We start from the raw sequence: 23,439 nt of genomic DNA on the forward strand, positions 1-23,439 counted from the left end.
ATATTGACCACTGTCGTGGAAGATTCAGAATTTGTTGGTAACATATGTAAGATGTTTTATATTTATCAAATGTGTGTAAGTTAATTCTCATCAGAATGGTATTTTTGTATAATACTGTGGCGAGGTTGCAGTTATCTGTTCTATGTCAAGACTAAGTTGCATGGGCCGCTGAGAGGGGAGAGGTCAAAGTGTCATCATGTGTAAACATATCTTTTACTCCCTACCTTTTTCTAGTGGGGAAAGGAGGGTGGCAGTGTCTGGAATCATTCTCATGCTCCCTTTTATCTTAACCTATAGCCTCACTCTCCTCTCCGTGAGCTTGTCCAGGTTTGGTTGTATTTTGAGTTTGTTGTATCTAAATGACAATTTGATATATGCCTGTTGATTTGGAGGATTGGTTTATGGTTCTGGGGTTTGGGAAAGGAGACAAAGCTGAACGATGAATTATGTCTATGCTGTCTGACTATGTGTGATCTTTGCTATAAAGGATCCCATTTTGCCATTGTGTGGGGACTCTCAACTTTTCATTAGAGATACTGAACTGTTGAAAGTCAAAATGCTATTGAGCTTATATAATAAAAAATGGACGTTGATAACTAACTCTGACTTGTGTGTGTGGTTTGCTCACATGATTTGGTAAATAGAGGAAATTTCCACAACACCACTTTGGGTCCTGTTTCAGTAATAATGACATCAGACCTTCTTGTTGAGTGTCTGATATAATCTACCATTTATATAGGAGTGGTTAAAACATGCTAATAACGGACCTCTGAGGACAGGGACGTAGGTTATACCTCAACTGGTCTGCCATCCAGCCCTGGACTTTTCCCGGACTTTAACTGCATCAAGAAGTTCCTCCTCTGTAATTTAACCTTCACATTAATCTTTCTGTACGACTATTAATTTGACGTTATTAATAGAAAAATGAATCCTTTACAATTAACTTCAGTTAGAGGAGATGAAAGAGACTGAATTTTTTTTTTAAAAATGTGCTTAAAATACTTTGCTTCCTCTTTGAAAATATAGTTTGGGGAATCACGGATGAGTCATTTGTAACAAGGTTCTGTAAATTATTTTTGGTAGCATTTCCCTTCTGAAGATCAAAAATTATTTTGTGTATTTTTCCAAATATTACATCCAGTTTTCTTTATTTTTTGTAATACATTACACTGGATCTTTCTTGAATAAGTTCCTCCATTTCTTTTTGTTTTTCCTCTAACTTATTCTGAGACTCTATGGTACAGTTTTTATTGCTGTCTATTTGTACTGTTAGTCCTTCCATTTCCTTTGTTAACATAGACTCTTCTGACCTAAATAGCTTTTTGTTTTAAAGATGAGAATTGAATTGCAGGGAAAAAGTTTGTTATAAATTCTTCTGTCTTTGTGAAAAACAAGTTGTCATCTGTGACGGCCCCTTCCTGCTCTGTTTACTGGGTTTTGATGTGCTTACTTCCTGCAGGAGATTGGTGGGCGGAGTAGGAGAGGTGGGCGGAGCTGGGAGGGTCGTCAGTGCTGATGGGGCACACCTGTGACAGCTCAGCTGTGGCATAAAGACACTGTTTCCCCATTCAGCAAGAGAGTCCATGTATATCTCACTAGGTCAGGATATTAAACCTCCATGTATATCTCACTAGGTCAGGATATTAAACCTCCTCCATGTATATCTCACTAGGTCAGGATATTAAACCTCCTCCATGTATATCTCACTAGGTCAGGATATTAAACCTCCTCCATGTATATCTCACTAGGTCAGGATATTAAACCTCCTCCATGTATATCTCACTAGGTCAGGATATTAAACCTCCTCCATGTATATCTCACTAGGACAGGATATTAAACCTCCATGTATATCTCACTAGGTCAGGATATTAAACCTCCTCCATGTATATCTCACTAGGTCAGGATATTAAACCTCCTCCATGTATATCTCACTAGGTCAGGATATTAAACCTCCTCCATGTATATCTCACTAGGTCAGGATATTAAACCTCCTCCAAGTTTATCTCACTAGGTCAGGATATTAAACCTCCTCCATGTATATCTCACTAGGTCAGGATATTAAACCTCCTCCATGTATATCTCACTAGGTCAGGATATTAAACCTCCTCCATGTATATCTCACTAGGACAGGATATTAAACCTCCTCCATGTATATCTCACTAGGTCAGGATATTAAACCTCCTCCATGTATATCTCACTAGGTCAGGATATTAAACCTCCATGTATATCTCACTAGGTCAGGATATTAAACCTCCTACATGTATATCTCACTAGGTCAGGATATTTAACCTCCATGTATCCACTAGTTCCAATATAACCATGAAAGACCATGAGGGTGCTAGTTTGTAGTGTGATTTCCTTCATGGTCAATTGAGTAATTCATCCGTTATGGTGGAAAATTGCAGGATTAGGTTATAATAATTGTATTGCATGAAATGGTTGTTGTATGCAACAGAATAGAGGGTTCTTATAACTATTGTATGTGTGTGTGTTCTACTGAGGATGAGCCTCTGGGAGATAACACTGACAGAGGAGATGTACGATGTCTTTTGGGTGATAAAACCTAAAGAGCTTTCCAGAGAACATGAGTTAATGTTTCTGTTCTATACCGTACCAGGGAGACATGGTTCCAGTGTGGAGTCGGAGGGCCAGACCCTGGTCTCTACCCAATGAGAACTGTTGACACAGCAGATACTCTCTGTTATGAATTATTGCAATCTTTCATACAAATCTTAACCTTGTGAGCCATTCTATAAATCTGTTGGTAGTCATGTAGGTAGAGGTAAAGGGGTGTATCTTAGCTATAAAATACCTTTGTACTTTTGTCTCTGGGCCCCTCAACGAATCATCTGAGCGTGATTCGTCGACCAGCCATCCTTATCGTAGAGCACTTAATTTATTCACTTTATATGTGTGTGTTGTATTAACCTGCTCCCTTATTAATAAGTGATTAAAGATGTAGTTTAAGAATAACTCTGACTTGTGTGATACGTTTGTCTCTCCTCATTTCCACACAGTATTATAATCTCCCATAATAATAATAGGGTCTTGTATTGTTTGAGAGCTTGATGATTTATTATACAGTATGTATTCTCAAAGATGCGTGGATCATCACTATTTGAACCATATAGATAAATGAGCCATATCTGTTTACGGTCCAATAACATACGGTCCAATAACATACGAGGTAATAACATACGGTCCAATAACATACGAGGTAATAACACACGGTCCAATAACATACGAGGTAATAACACACGGTCCAATAACATACGAGGTAATAACATACGGTCCAATAACATACGAGGTAATAACACACGGTCCAATAACATACGAGGTAATAACATACGGTCCAATAACATACGGTCCAATAACATACGAGGTAATAACATACGGTCCAATAACATACGAGGTAATAACACACGGTCCAATAACATACGGTCCAATAACATACGAGGTAATAACATACGGTCCAATAACATACGAGGTAATAACACACGGTCCAATAACATATGAGGTAATAACATACGGTCCAATAACATACGGTCCAATAACATATGGTTCAAAGACATACGGTCCAATAACATACGAGGTAATAACATACGGTCCAATAACATACGAGGTAATAACATACGGTCCAATAACATACGAGGTAATAACATACGGTCCAATAACATACGAGGTAATAACATACAGTCCAATAACATACGAGGTAATAACACACGGTCCAATAACATACGAGGTAATAACATACGGTCCAATAACATACGGTCCAATAACATATGGTTCAAAGACATACGGTCCAATAACATACGGTCCAATGACATACGGTCCAATAACATACGGTCCAATAACATACGGTCCAATAACATACGGTCCAATAACATACGGTCCAATGACATACGGTCCAATAACATATGGGGTAATAACATACGGTCCAATAACACACGGTCCAATAACATACGGGGTAATAACATACGGTCCAATAACACACGGTCCAATAACATACGGTCCAATAACATACGGTCCAATAACATACGGTCCAATAACACACGGTCCAATAACACACGGTTCAATAATATACGGTCCAATAACATACGGTCCAATAACATACGGTCCAATAACACACGGTCCAATAACACACGGTCCAATAACACACGGTCCAATAACATAAGGTCCAATAATATAGGGTCCAATAACATACGGTCCAATAACATATGAGGTAATAACATACGGTCCATTAATATACGGGGTAATGACAGACGGTCCAATAACATACGGTCCAATAACATATGAGGTAATAACATACGGTCCAATAACATACGGTCCAATAACATACGGGGTAATAACATACGGTCCAATAACATACGGTCCATTAATATACAGGGTAATAACATAGGGTGCAATAACATACGGTCCAATAACATATGAGGTAATAACATACGGTCCAATAACATACGGGGTAATAACATACGGTCCATTAATATACGGGGTAATAACACACGGTCCAATAACATACGGTCCAATAACATACGGTCCAATAACATACGGTCCAATAACATACGGTCCATTAATATACGGGGTAATAACATACGGGGTAAAAATATATGGTCCAATAACATACGGTCCAATAACATATGGTCCAATAACATACGGTCCAATAACACACGGTCCAATAACTTAAGGTCCAATAACACACGGTCCAATAACTTAAGGTCCAATAACACACGGTCCAATAACTTAAGGTCCAATAACATAGGGTCCAATAACATACGGTCCAATAACATATGAGGTAATAACATACGGTCCAATAACATACGGGGTAATAACATACGGGGTAATGACATACGGTCTAATAACATACGGTCCAATAACATACAGAGTAATAACATACGGTCCAATAACATATGGTCCAATAACATACGGTCCAATAACATATGGGGTAATAACATACGGTCCATTAATATACGGGGTACTAACATACGGTCCATTAACATACGGTCCAATAACACACGGTCCAATAACATACGGTCCAATAACATATGGTCCAATAACATACGGGGTAATAACATACGGTCCAATAACACACGGTCCAATAACATATGGTCCAATAACATATGGGGTAATAACATAAGGTCCAATAACATAAGGTTCAATAACATACGGTCCAATAACATACGGTCCAATAACATATGGAGTAATGACATACGGTCCAATAACACACGGTCCAATAACATACGGTCCAATAACACACGGTCCAATAACATACGGGGTAATAACATGCGGTCCAATAACATACAGGGTAATAACATACGGTCCAATGACATACGGTCCAATAACATACGGTCCAATAACACACGGTCCAATAACACACGGTCCATTAACATACAGGGTAATAACATACGGTCCAATAACATACAGGGAAATAACATACTGTCCAATAACATACAGGGTAATAACATACGGCTAATAACATAAGGTCCAATAACATACGGTCCAATGACATACGGTCCAATAACACACGGTCCAATAACACACGGTCCAATAACATACGGTCCAATAACATACGGTCCAATAACATACGGTCCAATAACATACGGTCCAATAACACACGGTCCAATAACATACTGCCAAATAACACACTGTCCAATAACATACGGACCAATAACATACGGTCCAATAACACACGGTCCAATAACATACGGTTCAATAACATACGGTCCAATAACACACGTTCCAATAACACACGATCCAATAACATACTGTCCAATAACATACGGTCCAATAACATATGGGGTAATTACATACGGTCCATTAACATATGAGGTAATGACATACGGTCCAATAACATACGGTCCAATAACATATGGGGTAATGACATACGGTTAAATAACATACAGGATAATAACATACGGTCCAATAACATATGGGGTAATGACATATGGTTAAATAACATACAGGGTAATAACATACGGTCCAATAACACACTGTCCAATAACATATGGTCCAATAACATATGGGGTAATAACCTAAGGTCCAATAACATACGGTTCAATAACATACGGTCCAATAACATACGGTCCAATGACATACGGTCCAATGACATACGGTCCAATAACACACGGTCCAATAACACACGGTCCAATAACATACGGTCCAATAACATACGGTACAATAACATACGGTCCAATAACATACGGTCCAATAACATACGGTCCAATAACATATGGGTTAATGACATACGGTCCAATAACATACGGTCCAATAACATACGGTCCAATAACATACGGTCCAATAACATATGGGGTAATAACATACGGGGTAATAACATACGGTACAATAACATACAGGGTAATAACATACGGTCCAATAACATATGGGTTAATGACATACGGTCCAATAACATACGGTCCAATAACATACGGTCCAATAACATACGGTCCAATAACATATGGGGTAATAACATACGGGGAAATAACATACGGTACAATAACATACAGGGTAATAACATACGGTCCAATAACATACGGTCCAATAACATACGGTCCAATAACATACGGGGTAAAAACATAGTCAGATAACATATGGGGTAATGACATACGGTTAAATAACATACAGGGTAATAACATACGGTCCAATAACATACAGGGTAATAACATACGGCCCAATAACATACAGGGTATTAACATACGGTCCAATAACATATGGGGTAATGACTTACGGTCCAATAACATACAGGGTAATAACATACGGTCCAATAACATACAGGGTAATAACATACGGTCCAATAACATACAGGGTAATAACATACGGCCCAATAACATACAGGGTATTAACATACGGTCCAATAACATATGGGGTAATGACTTACGGTCCAATAACATACAGGGTAATAACATACGGTCCAATAACATACAGGGTAATAACATACGGTCCAATAACATATGGGGTAATAACATACGGTCCAATAACATACAGGGTAATAACATACGGTCCAATAACATACGGGGTAATAACATACGGGGTAATGACATACGGTCTAATAACATACGGTCCAATAACATACAGGGTAATAACATACGGTCCAATAACATATGGTCCAATAACATACGGTCCAATAACATATGGGGTAATAACATACGGTCCAATAACATATGGGGTAATAACATACGGGGTAATAACATACGGTACAATGACATACAGGGTAATAACATACGGTCCATTAACATACGGTCCAATAACACACGGTCCAATAACATACGGTCCAATAACATATGGTCCAATAACATACGGGGTAATAACATACGGTCCAATAACACACGGTCCAATAACATATGGTCCAATAACATATGGGGTAAAAACATAAGGTCCAATAACATACGGTTCAATAACATACGGTCCAATAACATACGGTCCAATAACATATGGAGTAATGACATACGGTCCAATAACACACGGTCCAATAACATACGGTCCAATAACACACGGTCCAATAACATACGGGGTAATAACATACGGTCCAATAACATACAGGGTAATAACATACGGTCCAATGACATACGGTCCAATAACATACGGTCCAATAACACACGGTCCAATAACACACGGTCCATTAACATACAGGGTAATAATATACTTTCCAATAACATACAGGGAAATAACATACTGTCCAATAACATACAGGGTAATAACATACGGCTAATAACATAAGGTCCAATAACATACGGTCCAATGACATACGGTCCAATAACACACGGTCCAATAACACACGGTCCAATAACATACGGTCCAATAACATACGGTCCAATAACATACGGTCCAATAACAAACGGTCCAATAACACACGGTCCAATAACATACTGCCAAATAACACACTGTCCAATAACATACGGTCCAATAACATACGGTCCAATAACACACGGTCCAATAACATACGGTTCAATAACATACGGTCCAATAACACACGTTCCAATAACACACGATCCAATAACATACGGTCCAATAACATACGGTCCAATAACATATGGGGTAATTACATACGGTCCATTAACATATGAGGTAATGACATACGGTCCAATAACATACGGTCCAATAACATATGGGGTAATGACATACGGTTAAATAACATACAGGATAATAACATACGGTCCAATAACATATGGGGTAATGACATATGGTTAAAAAACATACAGGGTAATAACATACGGTCCAATAACACACTGTCCAATAACATATGGTCCAATAACATATGGGGTAATAACATAAGGTCCAATAACATACGGTCCAATAACATACGGTCCAATAACATACGGTCCAATAACATACAGGGTAATAACATACGGTTCAATAACATACGGTCCAATAACATACGGTCCAATGACATACGGTCCAATGACATATGGTCCAATAACACACGGTCCAATAACACACGGTCCAATAACATACGGTCCAATAACATACGGTCCAATAACATACAGGGTAATAACATACGGCCCAATAACATACAGGGTATTAACATACGGTCCAATAACATATGGGGTAATGACTTACGGTCCAATAACATACAGGGTAATAACATACGGTCCAATAACATATGGGGTAATAACATACGGTCCAATAACATACAGGGTAATAACATACGGCCCAATAACATACAGGGTATTAACATACGGTCCAATAACATATGGGGTAATGACTTACGGTCCAATAACATACAGGGTAATAACATACGGTCCAATAACATACAGGGTAATAACATACGGTCCAATAACATATGGGGTAATAACATACGGTCCAATAACATACAGGGTAATAACATACGGTCCAATAACATATAGGGTAATAACATACGGTCCAATAACATATGGGGTAATAACATATGGGTTAATGACATACGGTCCATCTGTTTGGATGGTAAGAATGTTACAAATAATATCACCACCCATTTTGAGTTTCTTCACCCACGGGAAAAGTAACCAAGTTATTTTCCCTCTATATGTATAGAATGAGTTTCCTGTAACAATAGACATTATATTCCTTCTGTTTTAGAAATGTAAAGACGGATCATCTTTTTTTATTATCTAGAGACCTATAGTTTACCCTTTAGCACAGTTAAACATAGTTAGAGACCTATAGTTTACCCTTTAGCACAGTTAAACCATGTAGATAGAGACCTATACTTTACCCTTTAGCACAGTTAAACCATGTAGTTAGAGACCTATAGTTTACCCTTTAGCACAGTTAAACATAGTTAGAGACCTATAGTTTACCCTTTAGCACAGTTAAACATAGTTAGAGACCTATAGTTTACCCTTTAGCACAGTTAAACATAGTTAGAGACCTATAGTTTACCCTTTAGCACAGTTAAACATGGTTAGAGACCTATAGTTTACCCTTTAGCACAGTTAAACCATGTAGATAGAGACCTATAGTTAACCCTTTAGCACAGTTAAACATGGTTAGAGACCTATAGTTTACCCTTTAGCACAGTTAAACCATGTAGATAGAGACCTATAGTTAACCCTTTAGCACAGTTAAACCATGTAGATAGAGACCTATAGTTAACCCTTTAGCACAGTTAAACATGGTTAGAGACCTATAGTTTACCCTTTAGCACAGTTAAACATAGTTAGAGACCTATAGTTTACCCTTTAGCACAGTTAAACATAGTTAGAGACCTATAGTTTACCCTTTAGCACAGTTAAACCATGTAGATAGAGACCTATAGTTAACCCTTTAGCACAGTTAAACCATGTAGATAGAGACCTATATTTTACCCTTTACCACAGTTAAACATAGTTAGAGACCTATAGTTTACCCTTTAGCACAGTTAAACCATGTAGATAGAGACCTATAGTTTACCCTTTAGCACAGTTAAACATAGTTAGAGACCTATAGTTTACCCTTTAGCACAGTTAAACCATGTAGATAGAGACCTATAGTTAACCCTTTAGCACAGTTAAACATAGTTAGAGACCTATAGTTTACCCTTTAGCACAGTTAAACATAGTTAGAGACCTATAGTTTACCCTTTAGCACAGTTAAACATAGTTAGAGACCTATAGTTAACCCTTTAGCACAGTTAAACATGGTTAGAGACCTATAGTTTACCCTTTAGCACAGTTAAACCATGTAGATAGAGACCTATAGTTAACCCTTTAGCACAGTTAAACATGGTTAGAGACCTATAGTTTACCCTTTAGCACAGTTAAAAATAGTTAGAGACCTATAGTTTACCCTTTAGCACAGTTAAACATAGTTAGAGACCTATAGTTTACCCTTTAGCACAGTTAAACCATGTAGATAGAGACCTATAGTTTACCCTTTAGAACAGTTAAACCATGTAGATAGAGACATATAGTTTACCCTTTAGCACAGTTAAACATGGTTAGAGACCTACAGTTTACCCTTTAGCACAGTTAAACATGGTTAGAGACCTATAGTTTACCCTTTAGCACAGTTAAACATGTTTAGAGACCTATAGTTATATCCTTCCTGTTTGGCCCTGTCCGGGGGTGTCCTCGGATGGGGCCACAGTGTCTCCTGACCCATCCTGTCTCAGCCTCCAGTATTTATGCTGCAGTAGTTTATGTGTCGGGGGGCTAGGGTCAGTTTGTTACATCTGGAGTACTTCTCCTGTCCTATTCAGTGTCCTGTGTGAATCTAAGTGTGCGTTCTCTAATTCTCTCCTTCTCTCTTTCTTTCTCTCTCTCGGAGGACCTGAGCCCTAGGACCATGCCCCAGGACTACCTGACATGATGACTCCTTGCTGTCCCCAGTCCACCTGGCCGTGCTGCTGCTCCAGTTTCAACTGTTCTGCCTTATTATTATTTGACCATGCTGGTCATTTATGAACATTTGAACATCTTGGCCATGTTCTGTTATAATCTCCACCCGGCACAGCCAGAAGAGGACTGGCCACCCCACATAGCCTGGTTCCTCTCTAGGTTTCTTCCTAGGTTTTGGCCTTTCTAGGGAGTTTTTCCTAGCCACCGTGCTTCTACACCTGCATTGCTTGTTGTTTGGGGTTTTAGGCTGGGTTTCTGTACAGCACTTTGAGATATCAGCTGATGTACGAAGGGCTATATAAATACATTTGATTTGATTTGATTTGATATAGTTAACCCTTTATCACAGTTAAACCATGTAGATAGAGACCTATAGTTTACCCTTTAGCACAGTTAAACATGGTTAGAGACCTATAGTTTACCCTTTAGCACAGTTAAACCATGTAGACAGAGACCTATAGTTAACCCTTTAGCACAGTTAAACATAGTTAGAGACCTATAGTTTACCCTTTAGCACAGTTAAACATAGTTAGAGACCTATAGTTTACCCTTTAGCACAGTTAAACCATGTAGATAGAGACATATAGTTTACCCTTTAGCACAGTTAAACCATGTAGATAGAGACCTATAGTTAACCCTTTAGCACAGTTAAACATGGTTAGAGACCTATAGTTAACCCTTTAGCACAGTTAAACATAGTTAGAGACCTATAGTTAACCCTTTAGCACAGTTAAACCATGTAGATAGAGACCTATAGTTTACCCTTTAGCACAGTTAAACCATGTAGACAGAGACCTATAGTTAACCCTTTAGCACAGTTAAACCATGTATATAGAGACCTATAGTTAACCCTTTAGCACAGTTAAACCATGTAGATAGAGACCTATAGTTTACCCTTTAGCACAGTTAAACCATGTAGATAGAGACCTATAGTTAACCTTTTAGCACAGTTAAACCATGTAGATAGAGACCTATAGTTTACCCTTTAGCACAGTTAAACCATGTAGATAGACCTATAGTTTACCCTTTAGCACAGTTAAACATGGTTAGAGACCTATAGTTTACCCTTTAGCACAGTTAAACATGGTTAGAGACCTATAGTTAACCCTTTAGCACAGTTAAACATAGTTAGAGACATAATTAAAGTAGGGTAACAGTCTTGTTAGAACAGGCTGAGAGGTAAAGAGAGGGGTGAGATGTACTTGTGTGTGTGTGTGTGAGTGTGTGTGTGTGAGAGTGAGTGTGTGTGTGTGTGTGTGTGTGTGTGTGTGTGTGTGTGTGTGTGTGTGTGTGTGTGTGTGTGTGTGTGTGTGTGTGTGTGTTACCTTGATACACCAGGTGGAATCCTTTGGAGCTGGATTGGCCTTTGGAGGTGAATCGGATCAGAACCTGATTGGATGTTGCCAACGGCAGCGACTCTCCTGAGAAAGAGAGAATTGAGTGAGAGAGTGGAGAGAGTGGAGTGAGAGCGAGAGAGTGGAGAGAGTGGAGTGAGAGAGTGGAGTGAGAGAATGGAGTGAGAGAGTGGAGAGAGTGGAGTGAGAGAATGGAGTGAGAGAGTGGAGTGAGAGAGTGGAGTGAGAGAATGGAGTGAGAGAGTGGAGAGAGTGGAGTGAGAGAATGGAGTGAGAGAGTGGAGTGAGATCGTGGAGAGAGTGGAGTGAGAGAATGGAGTGAGAGAGTGAGAGAGTGGAGTGAGAGTGAGCGATTGGAGCGAGATAATGGAGTGAGAGAGTGGAGTGAGAGAGTGAGAGAGTGGAGTGAGAGAGTGGAGTGAGAGAGTGAGAGAGTGGAGTGACAGAGTGGAGAGAGTGGAGTGAGAGAGTGAGAGAGTGGAGTGAGAGAATGGAGTGAAAGAGTGGAGTGAGCGAGAGGAGTGAGAGTGGAGTGAGAGAGTGGAGTGAGAGAGTGGAGTGAGAGAGAGGAGTGAGAGAGTGAGAGAGTGGAGTGAGCGAGAGGAGTCAGCGAGAGGAGTGAGAGAGAGGCGTGAGTGGAGTGAGAGAGAGGAGTGGGCGAGAGAGGAGTGAGAGAGTGAGAGAGTGGAGTGAGCGAGTGGAGTGAGCGAGAGGAGTGAGAGAGAGAAGTGAGTGAGTGGAGTGAGAGTGAGCGAGTGGAGTGAGAGAGTGGAGTGAGTAGAGTGAGCGAGAGGAGTGAACGAGTGGAGTGAGAGTGAGCGAGTGCAGTGAGAGAATGGAGTGAGAGAGAAGAGTGAGCGAGAGGAGTGAGAGAGTGGTGTGAGAGAGTGAGAGAGTGGAGTGAGAGAGTGGAGTGAGAGTGAGCGAGTGGAGCGAGAGAGTGGAGTGAGAGAGTGAGAGAGTGGAGTGAGCGAGAGGAGTGAGAGTGGAGTGGAAGGAGAGTGAGCGAGTGGAGTGAGAGAGTGGAGTGAGAGAGTAGAGTGAGCGAGTGGAGGGAGAGAGTGGAGTGAGAGAGTAGAGTGAGCGAGAGGAGTGAGAGAATGGAGAGAATGGAGTGAGAGAGTGGAGTGAGAAAGTGGTGTGAGAGAGTGGAGCGAGAGAGACAGATAAACCAACATAAAACACAGGAACGATGTTAATAAAGCTATCGACCTATGTGTAAGGGAAACAGGTAAGGTATTAAACTACCTGTATGAATCCTGAGATACAGATGCAGCCAAAACAAAGTCATGACATCACCAACCCCTGGAGGTAAGCTAGTAGTAGCTCCTAGTCCCACGGAAGAGACAGCTGAGCGTGAGCACAAGGTGTAGTATTGGACCTGAATATAATTTGTACCTTTTCACGGTCACTCTGTCTTCCCTACATCCCTACATGCATTGGCTGGCAGTTTTCTGTCTGCAGTGAGTTTCTGTTTGTGTTTCAATTTGACAGACCAAAATACTGTAAATGTGTAGAAAGGGTCACAGATACGTTGACCTCCATCCAGTCAGAGGTCATCAGTTCTCGTCTCTCCTACATTATCCACCCCCCCTGCATGTCTCCAGAGAAACATGTATTACTATAAGTAGATACACAGGATGATATTGGTGTGACCTGTCTCTCTGTCTGTCTCTCAATTATCTTCAATTTCAATATAAGGGCTATATATCTGGAAATATATGTTTACATTGTGAAATAAATCAAACAAAAGTGAGAAAAAAAAACAATGAAAAAAATGTTAAGTTCCAAAAGAATAGAGACATTTCAAATGTCATATTATGTGCAAATAGTTTAAATACAAAAGGGAAAATAAATAAACATAAATATGGGTTGTATTTACAATGGTATTTGTTCTTCACTGGTTGCCCTTTTCTTGTGGCAACAGGTCACATATATTGCTGCTGTGATGGCACACTGTGGAATTTCACCCAGTAGATATGGGAGTTTATATAAATTTTGTTTGTTTTCAAATTCTTTGTGCAACTGTGTAATCTGAGGGAAATATGTCTCTCTAATATGGCCATACATTGGGCAGGAGGTTAGGAAGTGCAGCTCAGTTTCCACCTCATTTTGTGGGCAGTGTGCACATAGCCTGTCTTCTCTTGAGAGCCAGTTCTGCCTTCGGCGGCCATTCTCAATAGCAAGGCTATGCTCAGAGTCTGTACATAGTCAAAGCTTTCCTTAATTTTGGGTCAGTCACAGTGGTCAGGTATTCTGCCACTGTGTACTCTCTGTTTAGGGCCAAATAGCATTCCAGTTTGCTCTGTTTTTTTGTAAATTCTTTCCAATTGCGTCAAGTAATTATCTTTTTGTTTTCTCATTACTTGTTTTGGTCTAATTGTATCCAGAACCAGCTTGCTTAGGGGACTATTCTACAGGTTAATTTCTCTGTAGGTGATGGCTTTGTTATGAAAGGTTTGGGAATCACTTCCTTTCCTGGATCTTGATAATTAGCAGGTATCGGCCTAATTCTGCTCTGCATGTATTATTTGGTGTTTTACATTGTTCACGGGGGACATTTTTGCAGAATTCTGCATGCAGAGTCTCAATTTGGTGTTTTGTCCCATTTTGTGAATTCTTGGTTGGTGAGCGGAACCCCAGACATCACAACCATAAAGGGAGATGGGTTCTATAACTGATTCAAGTACTTTTAGCCAGATCGTAATTGGTGTGTCGAATGTTATGTTCCTTTCGATGGCATAGTGTCAGGTTGTGGATCGGAGACAGGCGCAGGAATACGTAATAGAGGGGTTTAATAATCCACAATATGTCATGAAACAGGGACGAAGCCCAAAACAAACCTTTAAAAGACATGTAAAAGAAACAAAAGAGAGAGAGGGGGGTGGTGAAGTTGTCCGGGCTGGAAGCAGTGATTTGATAGGTGAAGCTGTGTTGTGCACAGTGTTGGCAGTCACACCCGGCAGCCGGAGACGGCGCCCAACGTGGCCCGTCCTGCTCTGTTGTCACCACGGTTACACTGATTCCGCTGCGGGGCCCTACAGCATGCTGGGTAGTATATTACAGGATGTGCTCAGCGCGCCGTCACGGCGACAGTGTTTAAGAATCGCAATGGTGACAGGTATTAACACAGACAGAGTAGGTGTGGAAAGAGCAGGCGGGAGATCATCAGTGGGCTGTGTCCCAAATTCCACTCTATTCCCTTCAGTATTTAGTGCACTAGATTTGACCAATGTGCACTATTATAGGAAAAAGGGAAGCACATTTGGAGTGCACATGAAGTGTCTGGTACTGTCCCACTGCTACAGGATGAGTTGACGTCCGCAGTTTGACTCCTGACCAATTGTACATGATGTTTCCGTCGTTGTTTACTATGACCGACATAAGACAGGTGAGTTTTTTTGCTTTATTGAGTCGAACGCAAAGGATATACTGATCGTCCTGGAGCCCAAATCCAGTAGGAAGAGGAGATGCATCTACTTGCAAGACTACGTCAGCGATTCGGATAATCCACCTCTACCCTCCGTTCTAATGTGAAATCACTGGAGAGTAAACTGGATGAGCTCTTTTTTGAGACCAAAAGGACATTAAAAACATATAAAAATATCTTATGTTTTCACTGAGTCGTGCCTGAATGAGGACATGGGTTTTAAATGGGTTTTCATCGGCCAGGCAGAACAGCAGCCTCCAGTGGTCTATGTCGACGCGGCCCACTAACAAGGACTGTGCCACCGACTGTGGGCTCTCCTTCTCCGTGGCTGATGTAAGTAATTAATTTGAGCGTGTTAACCCTTGCAAGGCTGCCTGCACAGACGGCATCCCCAGCCATGTCCTCAGAGCATGCACAGACGGCATCCCCAGCCATGTCCTCAGAGCATGCACAGACGGCATCCCCAGCCATGTCCTCAGAGCATGCACAGCCGGCATCCCCAGCCATGTCCTCAGAGCATGCACAGCCCAACTGACTGTTTTTACAGACATATTCTCATCACCGACCATCTGAAATGGTCCACCCACACAGCCAGTGTGGGGAAGAAGGTGCAACAGCGCCTCTTCAACCTCAGGAGGCTGACGACATTTGGCTTGTCACCTAAAACCCTCACAAACTTTTACAGATGCACAATTGAGAGCCTCCTGTAGGGCTGTATCACAGCCTGGCACAGCAACTGCTCCGCCCTCAACTGCTGGGCTTTCCAGAGGGTAGTGAGGTCTGCCCAACGCATCACCGGGGACAAACTACCTGCCCTTCAGGAGACCTACAGCACCCGATGTCACAGGAAGGCCATAAAGATCATCAAGGACAACAACCACCCGAGCCACGGCCTGTTCACACCGCTATCATCCAGATGGAGAGGTCCAGGTGCATCAAAGCAGGGACCGAGAGACTGAAAAAGAGCTTCTATCTCAGGGCCATCAGACTGTTAAATAGCCATCACGAGCCGGCTTCCAACCGGTTACGTAACCCTGCAACTAAGAGGCTGCTGCCCCATTTACATAGACTTGGAATCACTGGCCACCTTAAACATGTTTAAATAATGTTTGCATACTGCTTTACTCATCTCACATGTATATACTGTATTCTATTTTACTCTATATTAGTCAAAGCCACTCCCACATTGTTCAAACTATTTCATTCCATTCTTTTACTTTTAGATGTATGTATATTGTTAGCTATTACTGCACTGTTGGAGCTAGAAACACAAGCATTTAGTTAGATACTACAGCTGGAGCTAGGAACACAAGCATTTAGTTAGATATTACTGTTGTAGCTAGGAACACAAGCATTTAGTTAGATATTACTGTACTGTTGGAGCTAGAAACACAAGCATTTAGTTAGATAGTACTGCACTGTTGGAGCTAGGAACACAAGCATTTAGTTAGATATTACTGTACTGTTGGAGCTAGGAACACAAGCATTTAGTTAGATATTACTGTACTGTTGGAGCTAGAAACACAAGCGTTTAGTTAGATACTACTGCACTGTTGGAGCTAGGAACACAAGCATTTAGTTAGATACTACTGCACTGTTGGAGCTAGGAACACAAGCATTTAGTTAGATATTACTGTTGGAGCTAGGAACACAAGCATTTAGTTAGATATTACTGTTGGAGCTAGGAACACAAGCATTTAGTTAGATACTACTGCACTGTTGGAGCTAGGAACACAAGCATTTAGTTAGATAGTACTGCACTGTTGGAGCTAGAAACACAAGCATTTAGTTAGATATTACTGTTGGAGCTAGGAACACAAGCATTTAGTTAGATACTACTGTACTGTTGGAGCTAGGAACACAAGCATTTAGTTAGATATTACTGTTGGAGCTAGGAACACAAGCATTTAGTTAGATACTACTGTACTGTTGGAGCTAGGAACACAAGCATTTAGTTAGATATTACTGTTGGAGCTAGGAACACAAGCATTTAGTTAGATATTACTGTTGGAGCTAGGAACACAAGCATTTAGTTAGATACTACTGTACTGTTGGAGCTAGGAACACAAGCATTTAGTTAGATATTACTGTTGGAGCTAGGAACACAAGCATTTAGTTAGATATTACTGTTGGAGCTAGGAACACAAGCATTTAGTTAGATATTACTGTTGGAGCTAGGAACACAAACATTTAGTTAGATATTACTGTTGGAGCTAGGAACACAAGCATTTAGTTAGATAGTACTGCACTGTTGGAGCTAGGAACACAAGCATTTAGTTAGATATTACTGCACTGTTGGAGCTAGGAACACAAGCATTTAGTTAGATACTACTGCACTGTTGGAGCTAGGAACACAAGCATTTAGTTAGATATTACTGCACTGTTGGAGCTAGGAACACAAGCATTTAGTTAGATACTACTGTACTGTTGGAGCTAGGAACACAAGCATTTAGTTAGATATTACTGTTGGAGCTAGGAACACAAGCATTTAGTTAGATATTACTGTTGGAGCTAGGAACACAAGCATTTAGTTAGATATTACTGTTGGAGCTAGGAACACAAACATTTAGTTAGATATTACTGTTGGAGCTAGGAACACAAGCATTTAGTTAGATATTACTGCACTGTTGGAGCTAGGAACACAAGCATTTAGTTAGATATTACTGTTGGAGCTAGGAACACAAGCATTTAGTTAGATATTACTGCACTGTTGGAGCTAGGAACACAATCATTTAGTTAGATACTACTGCACTGTTGGAGCTAGGAACACAAGCATTTAGTTAGATATTACTGTTGGAGCTAGAATCACAAGCATTTCACTACACCCGCAATAACATCTGCTAAACATGAGTATGCGACCAATACAATTGTATTTTATTTTGATTTGATATGCTTGGTTAGAGACTACGGAGCTGCCAAGACCACTTTATGTATCCCTCTCTGTCTGTTTATTGAGCTGTAAAAGGTAGTATTCAGAAGCTGCTGCCCCTGGACAGGAACCAGGGGATTATTCTGTCTGTCAGGCCATGGAGCTGAGGCAATGAGAGATGGAAAATTGCACTATAAGATTGCAGGATTTTTCTTGATCTCACTGTCTTTTCTCTTTTCCTCTAAATCCCACTTCTCTATTCCCTCTTCCTCTAAATCCCTCTTCCCTCTTCCTCTAAATCCCTCTTCCTCTAAATCCCTCTTCCCTCTTCCTCTAAATTCCTCTTCCTCTTCCTCTAAATCTCTCTTCCTCTTCCTCTAAATCTCTCTTCCTCTTCCTCTAAATCTCTTTTCTCTTTTCCTCTATATCCCTCTTCTCTTTTCCTCTCTCTCGTCCCTTTCTCTCCGTCCCTCTCTCTCCGTCCCTCTCTCTCGTCCCTCTCTCTCGTCCCTCTCTCTCTGTCCCTCTCTCATCCCTCTCTCTCGTCCCTCTCTCTCGTCCCTCTCTCTCCGGCCCTCTCTCTCCGGCCCCCTAATTGGAACGCCGTCCACACACAGCTCGTTGGTACGCCCTCCACACACAGCTGGTTGGTACATCCTAAACACAGCTGGTTGGTACGCCCTCCACACACAGCTGGTTGGTATGCCCTCCCACACAGCTGGTTGGTACGCCCTCACACACACAGCTGGTTGGTACGCCCTCAACACACACAGCTGGTTGGTACGCCCTCAACACAGCTGGTTGGTACGCCCTCACACACACAGCTGGTTGGTACGCCCTCACACACACAGCTGGTTGGTACGCCCTCAACACAGCTGGTTGGTACGCCCTCACACACACAGCTGGTTGGTACGCCCTCACACACACAGCTGGTTGGTACGCCCTCACACACACAGCTGGTTGGTACGCCCTCACACACACAGCTGGTTGGTACGCCCTCACACACACAGCTGGTTGGTACGCCCTCACACACACAGCTGGTTGGTACATCCTAAACACAGCTGGTTGGTACGCCCTCACACACACAGCTGGTTGGTACGCCCTCACACACACAGCTGGTTGGTACGCCCTCACACACACAGCTGGCATCAATATGTAACTTCTGACTGTTGTCTATCAATAGGCTACCAGTTAGTGAATAGTGAATGTGATTGATCTGCAGAGATGGGCGAGTGACCAAATCTCTCACCACCAAAGTCACGTATCACCTCTTTTCCTATGTGGATCGGCGTTGGATTCGTTAAAATCAGAGCTCCCATGTCAGTCGTTTTGACATGGCAGGAGAGTAACAATTCCAGCCAGAATATAGGCTATCGTAACTGTGTGTCTCTAAAATAACAAATAGCATTTTTTACCAATGTCTGCCATTTACATGATCCACATATTTACGCGTGAACTATATGACAAACTTCCTGGAAGCTCTGTATATATATATATATATATATATATACACTGTGTTTAATAACAGACTCACAATAGGCCACTGCTCTCTTCACAGCTGTCTCCTTCACTGTGTTTTAGAACAGACTCACAATAGGCCACTGCTCTCTTCACAGCTGTCTCCTTCACTGTGTTTTAGAACAGACTCACAATAGGCCACTGCTCTCTTCACAGCTGTCTCCTTCACTGTGTTTTAGAACAGACTCACAATAGGCCACTGCTCTCTTCACAGCTGTCTCCTTCACTGTGTTTTAGAACAGACTCACAATAGGCTACTGCTCTCTTCACAGCTGTCTCCTTCACTGTGTTTTAGAACAGACTCACAATAGGCCACTGCTCTCTTCACAGCTGTCTCCTTCACTGTGTTTTAGAACAGACTCACAATAGGCCACTGCTCTCTTCACAGCTGTCTCCTTCACTGTGTTTAATAACAGACTCACAATAGGCCACTGCTCTCTTCACAGCTGTCTCCTTCACTGTGTTTAATAACAGACTCACAATAGGCTACTGCTCTCTTCACAGCTGTCTCCTTCACTGTGTTTTAGAACAGACTCACAATAGGCCACTGCTCTCTTCACAGCTGTCTCCTTCACTGTGTTTTAGAACAGACTCACAATAGGCCACTGCTCTCTTCACAGCTGTCTCCTTCACTGTGTTTAATAACAGACTCACAATAGGCCACTGCTCTCTTCACAGCTGTCTCCTTCACTGTGTTTTAGAACAGACTCACAATAGGCCACTGCTCTCTTCACAGCTGTCTCCTTCACTGTGTTTAATAACAGACTCACAATAGGCCACTGCTCTCTTCACAGCTGTCTCCTTCACTGTGTTTAATAACAGACTCACAATAGGCCACTGCTCTCTTCACAGCTGTCTCCTTCACTGTGTTTTAGAACAGACTCACAATAGGCCACTGCTCTCTTCACAGCTGTCTCCTTCACTGTGTTTAATAACAGACTCACAATAGGCCACTGCTCTCTTCACAGCTGTCTCCTTCACTGTGTTTTAGAACAGACTCACAATAGGGTACTGCTCTCTTCACAGCTGTCTCCTTCACTGTGTTTAATAACAGACTCACAATAGGCCACTGCTCTCTTCACAGCTGTCTCCTTCACTGTGTTTTAGAACAGACTCACAATAGGCTACTGCTCTCTTCACAGCTGTCTCCTTCACTGTGTTTAATAACAGACTCACAATAGGCCACTGCTCTCTTCACAGCTGTCTCCTTCACTGTGTTTTAGAACAGACTCACAATAGGCCACTGCTCTCTTCACAGCTGTCTCCTTCACTGTGTTTAATAACAGACTCACAATAGGCCACTGCTCTCTTCACAGCTGTCTCCTTCACTGTGTTTAATAACAGACTCACAATAGGCCACTGCTCTCTTCACAGCTGTCTCCTTCACTGTGTTTTAGAACAGACTCACAATAGGCCACTGCTCTCTTCACAGCTGTCTCCTTCACTGTGTTTTAGAACAGACTCACAATAGGCCACTGCTCTCTTCACAGCTGTCTCCTTCACTGTGTTTTAGAACAGACTCACAATAGGCCACTGCTGTCTTCACAGCTGTCTCCTTCACTGTGTTTTAGAACAGACTCACAATAGGCCACTGCTCTCTTCACAGCTGTCTCCTTCACTGTGTTTTAGAACAGACTCACAATAGGCCACTGCTCTCTTCACAGCTGTCTCCTTCACTGTGTTTTAGAACAGACTCACAATAGGCCACTGCTCTCTTCATAGCTGTCTCCTTCACTGTGTTTTAGAACAGACTCACAATAGGCCACTGCTCTCTTCACAGCTGTCTCCTTCACTGTGTTTTAGAACAGACTCACAATAGGCTACTGCTCTCTTCACAGCTGTCTCCTTCACTGTGTTTAATAACAGACTCACAATAGGCCACTGCTCTCTTCACAGCTGTCTCCTTCACTTTGTTTAATAACAGACTCACAATAGGCCACTGCTCTCTTCACAGCTGTCTCCTTCACTGTGTTTTAGAACAGACTCACAATAGGCCACTGCTCTCTTCACAGCTGTCTCCTTCACTGTGTTTTAGAACAGACTCACAATAGGCCACTGCTCTCTTCACAGCTGTCTCCTTCACTGTGTTTTAGAACAGACTCACAATAGGCCACTGCTCTCTTCACAGCTGTCTCCTTCACTGTGTTTTAGAACAGACTCACAATAGGCTACTGCTCTCTTCACAGCTGTCTCCTTCACTGTGTTTAATAACAGACTCACAATAGGCCACTGCTCTCTTCACAGCTGTCTCCTTCACTGTGTTTTAGAACAGACTCACAATAGGCTACTGCTCTCTTCACAGCTGTCTCCTTCACTGTGTTTAATAACAGACTCACAATAGGCCACTGCTCTCTTCACAGCTGTCTCCTTCACTGTGTTTTAGAACAGACTCACAATAGGCCACTGCTCTCTTCACAGCTGTCTCCTTCACTGTGTTTAATAACAGACTCACAATAGGCCACTGCTCTCTTCACAGCTGTCTCCTTCACTGTGTTTTAGAACAGACTCACAATAGGCCACTGCTCTCTTCACAGCTGTCTCCTTCACTGTGTTTTAGAACAGACTCACAATAGGCCACTGCTCTCTTCACAGCTGTCTCCTTCACTGTGTTTTAGAACAGACTCACAATAGGCCACTGCTCTCTTCACAGCTGTCTCCTTCACTGTGTTTTAGAACAGACTCACAATAGGCTACTGCTCTCTTCACAGCTGTCTCCTTCACTGTGTTTTAGAACAGACTCACAATAGGCCACTGCTCTCTTCACAGCTGTCTCCTTCACTGTGTTTAATAACAGACTCACAATAGGCTACTGCTCTCTTCACAGCTGTCTCCTTCACTGTGTTTAATAACAGACTCACAATAGGCCACTGCTCTCTTCACAGCTGTCTCCTTCACTGTGTTTTAGAACAGACTCACAATAGGCTACTGCTCTCTTCACAGCTGTCTCCTTCACTGTGTTTAATAACAGACTCACAATAGGCTACTGCTCTCTTCACAGCTGTCTCCTTCACTGTGTTTAATAACAGACTCACAATAGGCTACTGCTCTCTTCACAGCTGTCTCCTTCACTGTGTTTAATAACAGACTCACAATAGGCTACTGCTCTCTTCACAGCTGTCTCCTGCTGAAATACAGGGGAACTAGAGGTATGGTAGAAGACAGTGGGCTGAGGACTCAGTACGCAGCGTTGGGCTTTCGCTTGCGTGTTTTTCTGGACAAAAAAAGTAATTGTGAATGTATGTGTACCTGTGTGTGTGTGTAGCTGTGTGTGTGTGTACCTGTGTGTGTGTACCTGTGTGTGTGTACCTGTGTGTGTGTACCTGTGTGTGTGTGTACCTGTGTGTGTGTACCTGTGTGTGTGTGTACCTGTGTGTGTGTACCTGTGTGTGTGTACCTGTGTGTGTGTGTACCTGTGTGTACCTGTGTGCGTGTACCTGTGTGTGTACCTGTGTGTACCTGTGTGTGTGTGTACCTGTGTGT

General features: G+C 41.7%; 1 protein-coding gene across 1 annotated transcript in view; it reads right to left on the reverse strand.

Moving 5' to 3' along the window:
* The window catches only part of csmd2 (CUB and Sushi multiple domains 2), a 384,085-nt gene that overhangs the window by 216,638 nt on the left and 144,008 nt on the right, over positions 1 to 23,439 (reverse strand). Inside the window, exon 24 of the mRNA XM_036971824.1 lies at positions 12,113 to 12,208. Within this exon, the coding sequence (XP_036827719.1) occupies positions 12,113 to 12,208 (96 nt within the window). The remainder of the gene's footprint in view (positions 1 to 12,112; positions 12,209 to 23,439) is intronic.

This window comes from Oncorhynchus mykiss, chromosome 32, assembly GCF_013265735.2.
Source record: "Oncorhynchus mykiss isolate Arlee chromosome 32, USDA_OmykA_1.1, whole genome shotgun sequence".
NCBI lineage: Eukaryota > Metazoa > Chordata > Actinopteri > Salmoniformes > Salmonidae > Oncorhynchus > Oncorhynchus mykiss.